Here is a 15,978-nt window from a genome sequence, read left to right as displayed (position 1 = left end):
TGTGCAGATATACGCGTTTCTAACATATGGCCCATTTACTGACTACTCTTGCGTCTTCTCATTCTGTATTTTCTCTGCCCTCCTGGTTCTGACCCGGCTACCTGACTATTCTTCCTTCCATCTGTCATGGTTTATGCAGGATCCGGGACAGGTGGTGCAGGGGTTATAGCTTCAGATGAGCACCCCTCCCTGTCGTTTAAACTAATGTGAGTGTGCCCGACCCTGCTCCGTTTGTGCCTCTCGCCTGTTCCTGTACGCTTGCCTGGTGTATGACCTGTTTTGGACTTGGTTTATGTCTCTTGGATTCTGACTTGGTACCCGTCTGCCCGACCCGTGTATGACCCCTGGCTTTGTCTTGACTTCTCTACGTTTGCTCCTTTGGTACCTCTGCTGTCATCTCGTGTTTTAACCCTCTGCTTCTCCTGACTACCCGCTGTTTCTCGCTCCTGTACTACGTTGCCTGACCTGTGCATGACCCCTTGGTTCTTCTGACTACATTTTCTGAGTAATCTCTGCAGCACTGATACCTCTGACCAGCGCTGCTGCATCTCGGAGGTGAGCTCCACCCACTCCCCTGACGTGCGGTCACATGGTAGGAATGTCATGCGGGCACTGAGAGCTTCTCTGCCGCTCCTCCCCTCCCGCAGGTCTTGGAGCAGGATTTCTTACCTGACGCCGATCTCCTGCCCTGCTTCTGGGACTACCGTGCCTCCAGTGCACTACCTGTCTGAATAGGGATCTCTGCCACCTGACAGGCACACCACTCCTGACTGCTGTCACGGTAAGCGTGACACCATCTCACTCCACAGAACAGCAGGTATCACCATGGCTCAAGCCTAGGAGTCTGTGTAAGTCCAGGTCTATGTAGAGGAGTTAAAGGGTAATGAGCAAGACAATCCCTGGGATCTGGAAAATGGAGTGGATAGTGCCAAGCTTGTTCACGGTGGACATCTTTTGAGCTGCCAGGTAACCACGAGCAATGTCCCCAATACATTGTGTCAGAAAAACTATTCCAGCAAGATCTGCAATTTAGTAGTGCTCCTTCCCTTCTGATCCATTTATTTCCTTATATGTTTTGTGAAAAATTCTAAAGATTACCACATAGAGTGACACATGTCAGATTTGATACGTGAGGCCTGACTAGGAACACAAAACTGGCTGCGGGAAGTGATTAAATCAGAGTCCTTTGGGCAGTAACTACTGTAGTCAAAAACTGTGAATATAGACAATAACACATCTACTGAAATGATCAAAGTCAACGATCTTCATCAGTAATAAATGAGCAACTAGTAGAGAAACCTCTCTGGGGTAACTAGAGTATGTGGTTTGGTGGCTCTTGATGAATTTCAAGAAGAAATATTGGACATGCAAAGAAAACAATCTTGCCGCCCCCCCCCCCTCATAGGGTATTATGCAACCAGGGCAAAAAAAAAAACACACAATACTCACCTCTCCTCCTCGCTCCCGCACCAATTCCGGGGCGGCTCTGCTCCGATTAAGTGATGTCATCATGCACCCACTGTGTCAGAGACAGATGTGAATGATGGGAGAGGGAGCGTTACCTGAGGCTCTCGCCTTCATTATTGCTTTCAACTGTATCGGCATCTGATGCAGATATAGTTGAATGCACCGCTCACTGGGGGGCGGCATTGATGCCAAGTCCCCCTCACTTACGACCCCATAGCAGCCGCGTGGGCTGTGGTCCCTTGCGGGAGCAGGGGCCCTGGTCTGTGGGCCCCAATAGCGGACAGCATGAAAGTGAAATGAATATTTAGATCTGTGGCGCCCCTGAGGCTTCAGTCACCACAGAGGTACTGCACCTTCTCCTAAGGTGTGGTGCCTCACCATCCAGGTAAGGTGGGAACTCCTAACCACACTCCAACACCTGCACCCCACACACAGGATAGCTCAGCAGGGGCCCATCCATGCTTTATGCTGGAAAGGCAATAGAGTACCTTTTGTGGTTCCTGGCTTCGTAACACGAGAGGTGCTGGGAGATGGGTGGAGTTAGTATAAAAGAAGGGGAAAGTGTAGGATTTCAGTTCAGTCTGAGGTCAGTCTGAGTGAGTCAGTCTGGGAAGTACAGTCACTAAGTGAGGATCCCTTGGAAGAAGGGATGGAGGAAGGAGTGCTGCAGCTGCCCCAGTGATCAGGGCCAGCTGGCACGGGAAGGAAAGGAAGGAGAAGAGACGTAGAGCTGAAACTACAGCTTCCATAGAAAGACAGACCAGATCGGAACGAAGGAGAACAGAAGGACGGTGGGAAGTGGGTTAGAGAGATAGACAATCCTTCCAGTCCAAAGCGCAAGGCCGGGGCCCGGTCCCCGAGGCTGACGGCTCCAACCCTGACTCCAGAATGAACTGCCAGCAATTGGAAGATGAGATCACAGAACTGACCACCCGTCTGCAGCTGAAGCAGGAGGCCTTGGAGAAGCTGAGACGGCAGCGTGCCCCGGAGGGGACTACACCTGCGATACCCTCTCCACCGGTGCCCGCCACTGTGGCACCGGATCTTTTCTGGGCAGACCTAAAGGGACATACAGCTGCTGCCAGGCCACCAGCAGCGTACCTTGCTCCCTCCCTGCCACCGCTACCGGAGGAGTTGTACCTAGCACAGGGAGCTGAAGCGGAGGAAGAAGAACTCCTGCTTGGACCTGGCGTGGCTGCGCAGGTCCCTACAGAGACCCCCGCGGAACCGGAGCGCCAGTAGCTCCACCGCCATCCCCGGTGTCCCACCGGGCAGCGTCTACTACCACTACGCCGGCACCGGAGCAGAGACCGCATCGCCCGGAGATATCAGGTATATGCCCCGGCCCTCCTAATGGGTTACCCTCTGAATCTGAGATGGGGAGGTGGAAGAGGTCTCTGTTGCGCAGAGTGCGGTTGGAACAGGCGCGCATGCCCCGACATCTACGGAGGATAGAGGGTTCTGGGTCGCTTTGGGACGGAGATATGGGGATCCCTTGGCTGCCGAGCTCCCATGTAGTTACCTATCAGAGCAGCTAAAAGCAGCCCTAGGTGCTAGGCCTCGCACCAGAACAGCGGAACCCCCTATTAAAGAAGAACAGTTGATGGGAATAGACATGCATCATGGGTTCCCCCTACCACAGTTTCAAGGCCCCAGGCAACAACCACGTCAGTTGTCACCACCAAGCCCCTTAGCAAGAAACCAGAATCAAGATGAAGATACGCAAAGTGTTGAATCTGGTAACGGTTCCAGTTCCAGAACCCCAGGAGGGGACCACCATTAGTCTACTGAAAAATTTCCAAAAATCTCGTTACCCAGGAGGGTCAGTTGCACCAGTTGTGCCTTTGTCTTTTTGTTCGTCATGTTGCCCAGTTTTTGATTGGCAGCGTTATTTTTTAAATAGAACTGTGGAGATCATAGACGCTGATTGGTCCAAAACTTTATTGTAAATAGTTTGCACCCCTTTGGGTGCTCTCTCTTGGTTTTACACAAAGACCCTTTGCGAAGATAATGTTTACATATGGACACTTTGTGAAGATGATGTTTTTGCATGGACACTTTTCAAAGAATGATGTCAACCTCAAAGGACACTGCAAGAAATCCCGGCTGGGAGCGGTTTCCAGCACCTTACAAATATTTGTGAATGTTTTAAATATGAAGTATTTGATAATGTTGAGTCATATAGAGAATGTCTTTTATAGAATGTTTGATACAGAGAATTAGGAAAGTTTTGAGACAGAATGTGAGAATTGAATAAAGAGTTAAAAGTGACAAGTGACGGACCAGGTATAGGTGGTCAGCGTCTTGCGTCTAGAAGAGAGAAAAATTGACAGAAAGTAATAAAGAAATATGTTGCAGAGAGAATAGCACTTTGAAATGAGAATTGCACTTAGAGTTAACATTTTTGATATTTAGAGAGGAAGTTAGCTTGTTTGCAACGTTCAACAATGATGCCTCCTACATTAGGAAGATTAGATAAGTATTGTTTACAAGCATTTAAAAACTTTTGTATGTTCCAGTACTGTTAACCTTGTTGTCTTGCAGCCCGCGGATGTGCTGTGTTTAACGGGGGGTATGTGGTGCCCCTGAGGCTTCAGTAGCCACAGAGGTACTGCACCTTCTCCTAAGGTGTGGTGCCTCACCATCCAGGTAAGGTGGGAACTCCTAACCACACTCCAACACCTGCACCCCACACACAGGATAGTTCAGCAGGGGCACATCCGTGCTTTATGCTGGAAAGGTAATAGAGTACCTTTTGTGGTCCCTGGCTTCGTAACACGAGAGGTGCTGGGAGGTGGATGGAGTTAGTATAAAAGAAGGGGAAAGTGTTGGATTTCAGTTCAGTCTGAGGTCAGTCTGAATCAGTCAGTCTGGGAAGTACAGTCACTCAGTGAGGAGTGAGGATCCCTTGGAAGAAGGGATGGAGGAAGGAGTGCTGCAGCTGCCCCAGTGATCTGGGCCAGCTGGCACGGGAAGGAAAGGAAGGAGAAGAGAGGTAGAGCTGAAACTACAGCTTCCATAGAAAGACAGAACAGATCGGAACGAAGGAGAACAGAAGGACGGTGGGAATTGGGTTAGAGAGATAGACAACTCTTCCAGTCCAAAGCGCAAGGCCGGGGCCCGGTCCCCGAGGTTGACCGGATCCTTAATATCCAGCAACAGACACCGCTGGAGTAGTGAGCCACTAATGCCTTACTCCTGTCATAGACTTTGGACACAACAGCAACTTAATAGAGAGCCGGGACTCTGGAGATAGAGATCCCTGATCAGGCTACAGCTGTCTGTCATACAAGTAAGGGTCTTAGGAACCCGAGACAAGAGGCACTCCAGGGAACCACGGTACTGGGGTACTTCACACTTAAAGGCGCAATAGAGGAGACGTCCAGGAAGGTACACGTTGGCGTAGTGTTGGAAGGGAGCTTTCCATCTTACTTGGAAGTTGGCTGGGGCCCTGACCTGGAGAACACGGCACGGAGGCAGGCACCTATGTGAACTGCAGACTGTGAGTAAAGCTTTGGAACCGCACACTCTGGTGTCCTCCAGTTATTCCAACACCGCTACACCTGGGTACCCGCACCAACACCATCTGCAAATCCCCGCCATTACTTCATCTACACTGCCCTGGGACTACAGCTCCACCTGTGGGGAGCTTCACCATCTTTGCTGCGCACACTATCAGTCCCAGAGGATCTTCACGCAGCGTGCGTCGGCCTAACACCATACTTGCCGAACACCACAGGTGGCGTCACAAACTATCCATATAAACTATAACATAAACCACCATTTCATTGGGCGCCCAGGGCCACGGACCGGGTCACCGTCACCGCAGCACAACCCTGTTGTGAGCTCATTTTCGGGTTTGCCTCTGGCTTCTGGTGAGGGTTATGGAGCTGGCTGTGCTGACAGAGGAGTAGTGAGTTCTCTATCTGGACTCCCTCTGTTGGTGAAGGGAGGTAATGAAGCTGATCTAAATGGCAGAGACCGGCCACCTGAGGAGGAGGACTGCGATTGGACATCAGGAGTTTCTGATTGGATTTAAGGCAGCCGACTTCCTAGTTTCTTGCTGGTGATTTTTCCTGACTGTGGCTCCTGGTTTCCAGTTTGCTTCCTGCCTTCCTAAAGCTAAGTTTTCTCTGCTATTGTTCATCTGAGTTTTTGTCTGGTTTACTTAGTTTTTGTGTTCAGCCAGCCCTGGCTGGGACTGGGCTGAATCCCCATTTTGTCTCTGATTAGTTGATCTCTTTTGCTCTGTCTTCAGAATATACCTGAGTGCTGATATAGTGATTTGAAGTCTAGCGACTTCAGGGCCTTTTTCTATCAGACGAGTTGGACATTCTTTTTGGCAGGGTTTTTTGCGTGATTGCAGACAGCAGCTTTTCTTTCCTGTCCTTTCTAGTTAGCGAGGGCCCCATCGTTTGCTCAGCCTATCTTTCTACCTGTGTCTGTGTTTTCATCTTGTTTCACTGACAATACATGTTGGGGGCTGTCTACTGCTTTGGAGTCTGCTCTGGGGCAGTTTAGATTTTCCCTTTCTTTCTTTAGGCTTATTTAGTTCTCCGGCCGTGATGAAGCGTCTAGGACCACCGTAGACACGCTCCACGGCTACTGCTAGTTGTTGTGGATAGGATCAGGGGTCTGCAATCCGCTAGTTACCAACCTCTCCGGTTTTCTGGGCTTAGCTGGCTTTTTGTTTTTTCCTCCTCGGTGACTCATTCTTAACAGAATCACCAGCCATACCGCAGATTCTAGGGTACTCAAAAGCAGGAGAGAATTGTTAAAAAAAAAAAAAAAAAAAAAAAGTGTCAGAATTTTTTTTTTTATATGTATATTTTCTCCTTTTTTTCTCTGGGGCCGTAGGAGGATTCTTTTTTTTTTTTTTTCTCCTTGATGGAGATTAAGCAATTGTCTGATCGTATGGAGCAGCTTGCTGCTGAAGTGCGGGGAATTTCCGCCTATCTCACTCATTCACATGCTGTTGAACCAAGGATCCCTGCTCCTGATGTGTTTTCTGGGGATTGGTCTAAATTTTTGATTTTTAAGAATAATAGTAAATTATTTCTTGCCTTGAAGCCTAACTCACCGGGGAGCTCTGCGCAGCAAGTTAAAATTGTCATCTCCTTGCTGCGCGGCGATCCCCAGGATTGGGTGTTTTCTTTGACACCTGAAGATCCTGTTTTGACTAATGTGGATGCATTTTTTCAAGCCTTGGGGTTGTTATATGATGAACCTAATGCTATTGATCAAGCTGAGAGAGCCCTATTGGCATTGAACCAGGGTCAGGATCCTGCAGAGTTATACTGTCAGAAATTCCGAAAGTGGGCGGTCCTTACTACATGGAATGATAGTGCATGGCAGCTCTCTTTCGGAAGGGTTTGTCTGAGACTTTAAAAGATACTATGGTGGAATTTCCTGTTCCCTCTGGTCTTGACGATTCTATGTCATTAGCCATTCAAGTTGATCGGTGTTTACGTGAACGCAAGACTACACAGGAGGCACTGCCACATTTTGAACAAATGTCTGAACCTATGCAATGTGATGGAGTTTTGTCTAGGGCGCAACGTCAGGAGTTTAGAAGGCGTAATAAGCTGTGTTTTTTCTGTGGAGATGCCTCTCTTGTTATTTCTGTCTGCCCTAAACGAGAGAAACATTTTGCACACACATTTGCTGTGGGTGGTGTACAACTTAAGTTTCTTTTGGCAATTACTCTGATCTGCTCCTTATCCACATTTTCCACGAAGGCTTTTGTGGATTCAGGAGCGGCCTTGAATCTAATGGACTTGGATTTTGCTAAACTTTGTGGTTTTCCTATGACACCTCTGCGGACGCCTATTCCTTTGAGGGGTATTGATGCTACGCCTTTGGCGAAGAATAAACCTCAGTTTTGGACCCAGGTGATAATGCGGGTCGCCCCAGAGAAAATTGCAGATTTTTGGTGTTGCATAATTTACATGATACCATCGTTCTGGGTTTTCCCTGGTTGCAAATCCATAATCCAGTTTTGGATTGGAAATCTGTGTCTGTGGTGAGTTGGGGTTGTCGGTGTGCTCTTGGTGACACTCCTGTTTTCTCCACCTCTCCCCAGTCACATGATGTACCTGACTATTTGGCTGATTTTTTGATGTATTCAGTGTGAGCAAGTATGCGTCTTTGCCTCCTCATAGGAGTTATGACTGTGCAATTGAGTTGAGACCTGGGTGTAAATTTCCCAAGGGTCGACTTTTCAATTTATCTGTACCCGAACACGAGGCAATGCAATCTTATATTAAGGAGTCGCTGGAGAAGGGTCATATTAGACCATCTTCGCCCTTAGGTGCTGGGTTTTTTTTTCGTGGCCAAGAAGGATGGTTCATTAAGGCCTTGTATTGACTATCGTTCCCTCAACAAAATTACTGTTAAATTTCAGTATCCGTTACCCCTGATTTCTGATTTATTCTCCTGAGTTAAAGGTTCTTGCTGGTTTACTAAGCTTGACCTCAGGGGGGCGTATAATCTTATTCGCATCAAGCATGGCGATGAATGGAAGACGGCGTTTAATACCCTGGAGGGACATTTTGAGTACCTGGTGATGCCTTTTGGGCTCACTAATGCCTCTTCTGTCTTCCAATCCTTCATGAATGATATTTTCCGGGACTTTGTGGATAAGTTTTTGATCATCTATCTGGATGATATTTTGATCTTTTCCAGGGATTGGGACTCTCATGAGGAACATGTTCGGACTGTGTTCCGGATTTTGAGGGAGAATTCCTTGTATGTTAAGCAATCGAAGTGCCTTTTTGGTGTACAGAGGATTTCATTTTTGGGATTTATTTTGTCTCCGTCAACTATTGAAATGGACCCGGCCAAGGTACAGGCCATTTATGATTGGGTTCAACCCACTTCTTTGAAGGCTCTCCAGAAGTTTTTGGGTTTTGCTAATTTTTATCGTAAATTTATAGCTAATTTTTCTGGTATTGCTAAACCACTGACTGATTTAACTAAGAAGGGTGCTGATGTGCTGAATTGGTCTTCAGAGGCTGTTTCGGCCTTCTTTTCAGGTGGAGGTAGACGCTTCAGAGATTGGTGCAGGAGCTGTTTTGTCCCAAAAAGATCAGGTGACGTCTAAATTGAATCCCTGTGCCTTCTTTTCCTGAAAGTTCTCCCCATCTGAACGCAACTATGATGTGGGGAATCGGGAATTGTTAGCCATGAAATGGGCATTTGAGGAGTGGAGACATTGGTTGGAGGGAGCTAGACATCAAGTTGTGGTCCTCACTGACCACAAGAATTTGATTTACCTTGAGTCGGCCAAACGCTTGAATCCTAGACAGGCTAGGTGGGCCTTGTTTTTTGCGCGTTTTGATTTTGTGGTCTCCTTTCTTCCAGGCACTAAGAATGTTAAGGCAGACGCCCTTTCTAGGAGTTTCTTTGCTGATTCTCCTATTGTGACGAATCCTACTACCATCCTAGGTGAGGGGGTAGTTCTTTCTGCCATCTCGCCCGATTTGAGATGTGCTCTGGAAGAATTCCAGGAGGACAAACCTGAGCGTTGTCCTATGGGAAAATTGTATGTTCCTGACCAGTGGAGGAAGAGAGTGATGTCTGAAGTTCATTGCTCCGCATTGGCTGGTCATCCAGGTATTTTTGGTACCAGAGATTTGGTGAGTTGGTCTTTTTGGTGGCCCGCCTTATCTCGTGATGTCAGGAATTTTGTGCAGTCCTGTGGGACTTGTTCCTGGTCTAAACTCTGTTCTCGCTCTAGTGGGTTGTTGATGCCCTTGCCGGTGCCTAAGAAGTCATGGACCCATATTTTAATGGATTTTATTTCTGATCTTCCTGTCTCTCAGAGAATGACTGTTATCTGGGTGATTTGTGATAGATTCTCTAAGATGGTCCATCTTGTACCACTCCCAAAGTTGCCATCTTCCTCAGAGTTGGTACCCTTGTTTTTACAACAGGTGGTTCGGTTGCATGGGATTCCTGAGAACATTGTATCGGACAGAGGAGTTCAGTTTGTTTCCAGATTCTGGAAAGCCTTTTGTTCCAAGCTGGGAATTCTGTTGTCCTTCTCCTCTGCGTTTCACCCTCAGACCAATGGGAAGACGGAGAGAACAAACCAGACTTTGGAGTCCAATTTGAGATGTTTTATATCTGCTGATCAGGATGATTGGGTTTCATTTTTGCCCTTGGCCGAATTCGCTTTAAATAATAGAGCTAGTTCTGCCACCTTGATGTCGCCCTTTTTCTGTAACTTTGGGTTTCATCCTCGATTTTCTTCAGGGCAAGTGGAATCTGCAACCTGCCCAGGTGTTGACACTGTGGTAGAGAGAATGCAGCAGATTTGGGACCAAGTAGTGGATAATTTGTCTCTCTCCCAGGAAAAGACCCAGCGGTTTTCTAACCGGCATAGAACCATTGGTCCCCAGTTTAAAGTGGGTGATATGGTTTGTTTGTCATCAAAGAATATCTCTATGAAGGTGGCTTCTCCAAAGTTCAAGCCAAGATTTATTGGACCTTACAAGATTTTGGAGATTCTTAATCCGGTTTCTTTTCGATTGGCTCTTCCTGTTACGTTTAAGATCCATAATGTGTTTCATAAATCGCTGTTGAAGAGATATGTTGAGCCAGTAGTTTTTATGGCTGCACCTCCTGACCCTGTATTGGTTGAAGGTAATGTGGAATATGAGGTAGAGAAAATACTGGATTCTTGTCTGGCTAGACGGAGACTCCAGTATTTGGTCAAGTGGAAGGGTTATGGCCAGGATGACAATTCTTGGGTCTCTGCCTCTGATATTCATGCCGATAGATTGGTTCGTGCTTTTCATCGGGCCCATCCTGATCGGCCCGGTGGCGTGGATGAGGGTTCGGTGACCCCTCCTCAAGGGGGGTACTGTTGTGAGCTCATTTTCGGGTTTGCCTCTGGCTTCTGGTGAGGGTTATGGAGCTGGCTGTGCTGACAGAGGAGTAGTGAGTTCTCTATCTGGACTCCCTCTGTTGGTGAAGGGAGGTAATGAAGCTGATCTAAATGGCAGAGACCGGCCACCTGAGGAAGAGGACTGCGATTGGACATCAGGAGTTTCTGATTGGATTTAAGGCAGCCGACTCCCTAGATTCTTGCTGGTGATTTTTCCTGACTGTGGCTCCTGGTTTCCAGTTTGGTTCATGCCTTCCTAAAGCTAAGTTTTCTCTGCTATTGTTCATCTGAGTTTTTGTCTGGTTTACATAGTTTTTGTGTTCAGCCAGCCCTGGCTGGGACTGGGCTGAATCCCCATTTTGTCTCTGATCAGTTGATCTCTTTTGCTCTGTCTTCAGAATATACCTGAGTGCTGATATAGTGATTTGAAGTCTAGCGACTTCAGGGCCTTTTTTATCAGATGTGTTGGACATTCTTTTTGGCAGGGTTTTTTGCGTGATTGCAGACAGCAGCTTTTCTTTCCTGTCCTTTCTAGTTAGCGAGGGCCCCATCGTTTGCTCAGCCTATCTTTCTACTTGTGTCTGTGTTTTCATCTTGTTTCACCGACAATACATGTTGGAGGCTGTCTATTGCTTTGAGGTCTGCTCTGGGGCAGTTTAGATTTTCCCTTTCTTTCTTTAGGCTTATTTAGTTCTCCGGCCGTGACGAGGTGTCTAGGACCACCGTAGGCACGCTCCACGGCTACTGCTAGTTGTTGTGGATAGGATCAGGGGTCTGCAATCCACTAGTTACCAACCTCTCCGGTTTTCTGGGCTTAGCTGGCTTTTGGTTTTTTCCTCCTCGGTGACTCATTCATAACACAACCCCCTGACACCGGCCCGGTACCGAGTACCCCACAGCCCTGGGACGGGGTGACCCAGATCCTCTCCACACCCATGGGGGCATGAAGAAGCGTGAATATTCATTTTTCTTTAGCAGCGGATCAGCCTTCGGCTTTCTGTCACCCTCTGCTGCTCTGCTGGTACTGGGGGCCCCATAGTAACTGCGTGGTGTGCCATTATGAGCGACACGCTACTGGTTGGAGGCACCTGGAGCAGTGGGGGCCCTAGGCAACTGTTGGTCCTACATGCCAGCTGATGTCAGTGCCTGGGTCCACCGGAGAATCCTCCGGTTCTCCAGAGGCCCAGTCTGACCCTGAGTGCAGAGGTAAGGTGTCTTAAATTTAGATCTTGGGGATTTGGAAGAGGCAATCAAGAATTTTTTAAAAGGCTAACAGTGAGTTACAGACTCACGTATGTGAGGCAGGCCAATCCCATCACTATCAAACTATCATACAGAATGTACATGTAAATAAAGATAGAATAAAAAAAGTTACATCCACAATGTATGTATGATGGGAGAGCTCCAACATTAAACCCTTCATGACATGCGCCGTACTAGTACTGTGCATGTCGTGTCTCCCCCTTTGACGTGGGCTCCTGCGTTGAGCCCACATCTTTTCCCGCACATATCAACTATTTTGAATAGCTGACATGTGCCCGGAACAGCCGTGGGAGGAATTGCGATCCACCCGCAGCTGTAAACCCGTTAAATGCCGCTGTCAAACTCTGACAGCGGCATTTAATGCGCGCTTCTGGCAATTGCGCTAGAAATCCCACCCATCGGTGACTCCGTCACGTGATCGCGAGTCATCGATGGGTGGACATGACAAAGAGAAGTCTCCTCCAGACCTACAGTATATGGTTGTCACTATCGGATTGCTATGGTCGGCGCTCATAGCAAGTCAGCAATTCTGCTACATACAGGCTATCTGATCATTGCATGTATGTAGCAGAGCCCATCGGGTTATGACAGCTTCTAGTCTCCCATGGAAACTATTGAAGCATGCTAAAAGTAAAAAAAAGTATTTAAAAATATTTAAAAAAAATATAAAGGTTCACATCACCCCCCTTTCGCCTCATTAAAAATAAAACAATAAAAAGAATCAAACATACACATATTTGGTATCGCGGAGGTCTGAATTGCCCGATCTATCAATATAAAAAAAGAATTAACCTGATCGCTGAACGGTGTAACGAGAAAAAAAGTCAAAATGCCAGAATTTAATTTTTTTGGTGGCCACAACATTGCACTAAAATGCAATAACGGGCGATCAAAAGATCGCATCTGCACCAAAATGGTATCATTAAAAACATCAGCTCGGCGAGCAAAACATAAGCCCTCACCCCATCCGAGATCATGAAAAATGGAGATGCTATGGGTCTCGGAAAATGATGCAATTTTTTTTTTAAACAATCTTTTAATTATTTTTCACCACTTTTATGAAGGAGAACCTAGACATGTTGGTGTCTATGAACGTGTAATGACCTGGAGAATCATAGTGGCAGGTCGGTTTTAGCATTTGGTTAACATGGTGAAAAAAAATCCAAAAACCAGTTGTGGAATTCCACTTTTTTTGCAATTTACACCATTGGAATTTTTTCCCATTTTTAGAGTATACAGTATGGTAAAATCAATGTTGTCATTCAAAAGTACAACTTGTCCCGCAAAAAACAAGCCCTCACATGGCCATATTGACAGGAAAAATAAAGTTATGGCTCTGGGAATAAGGGGAGCGAAAAACAGAAACGCAAAGACTAAAAAGGCCTCCGTCATGAAGGGGTTAAACTGGAGATGCGCTCATTTATGGTGGACAATTTGAGCTACTACGAGTCCTGATCAGAAAAGTAGAGAATGTTTTAGTGCTCCTGATTTCAGGAGAGTGGGAAGAAATCTGAATTTCTTAGGATTGAAAACATAATGGAATTTATGACGTGGAGCGATGAGATGAAACCAGGGCTCGAGCCAACACATCTCCTGCAGGCGGGAATAAATGTATATTACAGCCACCAGCCACGCACAGCTTAGAGATATATCATGCCACAGGCGTATTTTATGTAGCTTCTCGTCATCCTGTTTGAAGTTAGTCAGTTTTAAAAGTCAGGATAAAGAGAAACTCTGTTGTTATTGTACAGAAATTCACACTTGGCCTCACTGCACATTTAGGCTATGTGCCCACGTTGCATTTTTTTAAACATTTTTTATGCGTTTTTCGGGGTCAAACCGCATCAAAAACGCTTAAAAGAAGCATCCCATTCATTTTAATGCATTTTGGCCTTATTGTGCCAATGGATGCGTTTCCTTAGCGGTAAAAAACGCAGCATGTTCAGTAATTTCCGCTTAGGTCCGCGTTTTTGGCTATTTTCTATAGTCCAGAAGACGCGCGTTTTCTGGGAAAGAGACCCGTTTCCTGAGCGTTTAAAACACAAACGTGGGCACATAGCCTTAATGTTGTCGATCATAAAAGTGAAGTTTCGCTAGAAAGACTGGACCTGGTCTTGTAGGGACCATATGAGCACATTCAGCAGCACAGAAGGGAGAGAAGGGAGATTCATCCAATAAGATATCAGGATCTAGGAAGCCAACAGCATCATTACCCTCCGATTTCCCTTAGAGGCCCATCATAATATTTTTCTTCAAGTCACTTTCTAACTGGTCAGCACATTCTACACACGCTGTCATTTGGCTTTGTAGTTTACAGATCTGAGCAGGTAACGGTCAGCGTCTTTTCATTTCAGTTGGTAGGTGGATCTACAAGGTTGTAAGTTCTATAGAAAAGGGCCTTCAATGACCAAAGTTATTTGAACAGTTTTAGATGGAGGAGAATGTTGGAGGAGAATGTTGTGGTCTAGAGTTAAAATAGTGAACATGGTAATACGGCCGGACTACATCACCGATAAAGCAGCCACAGCCGGTGACTGAGAAGAATCTGTGACTTCTCTGCATTTAGTGGTTACTACTCACCTGGGTAGTCATATGTAGGAATCTCCTCTTTACACCACTCATCACCCCTCACATATGTCTCTGTAGGATTAATATGGGTCAGATCTTCACCCTGAAACAAATATTGTAAAAGTCACAGAGAGATGGAGAAGTCACATCTATGATCAGCTCTAATCCTGCCATCTCCACCATTCTCATTACACAAGCATAAAACATATAATACTGGTGGATAAAACAAGACTGAGAACGCGAGATCTTCACAGCCATCTACACATCATAGGGGAGATTCCATGACACCTTCTCTCCATCTACCTGAGGATATGGTGGAACACTGGAATCTTCTTGTTTATAGTCCTGTGGAAGACGAGGATGGGGACATCCCTCTGGTGTTATCTCCTTACTGGATAGATCTGGAGGAAACACATACAGGGACTGAATTCATTCTTTACATACAGATAATTATAGGCCGTGTGTATTTAGCCCTGTCTATTACCTGGTGATGTGAGGGGCTGGGGAACCTCCATCATGACGTCCTTGTACATATCTTTGTGTCCTTCTAAATACTCCCATTCATCCTTGGAGAAATATACAGCAACATCCTGACACCTTATAGGAACCTGACACATACAATGATACCGTCATCCCTCAATCTGTTCATAGCTTTACTGTATAAAGTCCCAGCATTCCCAGCAGTGTCACCTCTCCAGTCAGCAGCTCAATCATCTTGTAGGTGAGTTCTAGGATCTTTTGGTCATTGATGTCCTCATACATCAGGGAGTGAGGTGGAGGCCCCGTGATTGCACTCTGGGGTCTTCCCCATCCCTCAGACACAGGGTCCTGACAGCGCTCACTAGAGGTCTTCTTCACTACTGTGTAATCCTGGTTATGGAGAGACACATTAATAAATCTCACTACAGACATTTCCAGAGTCCTCACCTCTCCAGTTCTGTCCATCTGTTATTCCCATAGATAAGAATGATGTAATGTGACGTCATCAGAATCTCTCACCTCTCCAGTAAGATGGAAGAGGATCTCTAGGGTGAGGTGTAATATCCTCTCCGCCATCTTGTCTCTGTCCATATCCATCCTTCAGGGGTAAACCAGGAAAATTATCTTAAATAGAAGATCTTCACTGAGAGGATCCGATATTGTAGAGACCTGAATGAGAAGATGAGCCGATGTAACATCATAAAAATCCTGTGTAATAATACAATTACTGGAGATAATAAGGGAAACATATGAGGAGATTTATTATTTTACAGTATTTGGTTTTCTTCTTTACATCTACTAATAAAACCTATATATTTAGGCCACAGACAACAAGCAGTTTCCTCCTCGGAGTCGGCAGCTGAATACGTTTCTCATAGACTCATCTTCCATAACGCTAATTCTCGTCTCATTTACCGACACTGGAATCGGCATTAGCAATACTGCAGGAGATATTCATTACACGTGACAGGAGAAATAGCTACTTCATGAGGAGGACGACATCTTCATCTTCTATGAATGAAGAATGAAGTGATTAAACAGAGTCAGCATGGGTTTGTAACTAATAAGTCATGTCAGACTAACTTAATTTCCTTCTATGACGGTATCACTGATTGGGTGGATCAAGGAAATGCTGTAGATATAGTATATCTTTACTTCAGCAAAGCATTTGACAAAGTCTCTCATACAATCCTTATTGAAAAAATGATTAAGTATGGAATGGACAAGGCAACTGATAGGTGGATTCATAACTGGCTTAGTGATCGGACCCAAAGAGTGGTCGTAAATGGCTGCACATCCAGTTGGAAGAA

At 46.1% G+C, this 15,978-nt stretch overlaps 2 protein-coding genes across 8 annotated transcripts in view; one reads left to right on the top strand and one right to left on the bottom strand.

Annotated features, from left to right (window-relative positions):
- Nucleotides 1–15,978, top strand: part of LOC141094149 (uncharacterized) — a 454,882-nt gene that overhangs the window by 81,479 nt on the left and 357,425 nt on the right. The gene's annotated exons all lie outside the window — the stretch shown is intronic.
- The window catches only part of LOC141094164 (uncharacterized), a 46,285-nt gene that overhangs the window by 8,040 nt on the left and 22,267 nt on the right, over nt 1–15,978 (bottom strand). The window contains exons 2-6 of the mRNA XM_073579916.1: nt 15,188–15,337; nt 14,879–15,058; nt 14,673–14,796; nt 14,492–14,589; nt 14,201–14,291 (exon numbers count right to left, since the gene is read on the bottom strand). Of these exons, the coding sequence (XP_073436017.1) occupies nt 14,201–14,291; nt 14,492–14,589; nt 14,673–14,796; nt 14,879–15,058; nt 15,188–15,265 (571 nt within the window). The 5' untranslated portion in view covers nt 15,266–15,337. The remainder of the gene's footprint in view (nt 1–14,200; nt 14,292–14,491; nt 14,590–14,672; nt 14,797–14,878; nt 15,059–15,187; nt 15,338–15,978) is intronic.

Source organism: Dendrobates tinctorius, unplaced genomic scaffold, assembly GCF_039654945.1.
Source record: "Dendrobates tinctorius isolate UK_male_01 unplaced genomic scaffold, ASM3965494v1 ptg000063l, whole genome shotgun sequence".
Lineage (NCBI taxonomy): Eukaryota > Metazoa > Chordata > Amphibia > Anura > Dendrobatidae > Dendrobates > Dendrobates tinctorius.
Note: the sequence above shows the minus strand (reverse complement) of the source record. Positions and strands in the feature narration are given on the sequence as shown.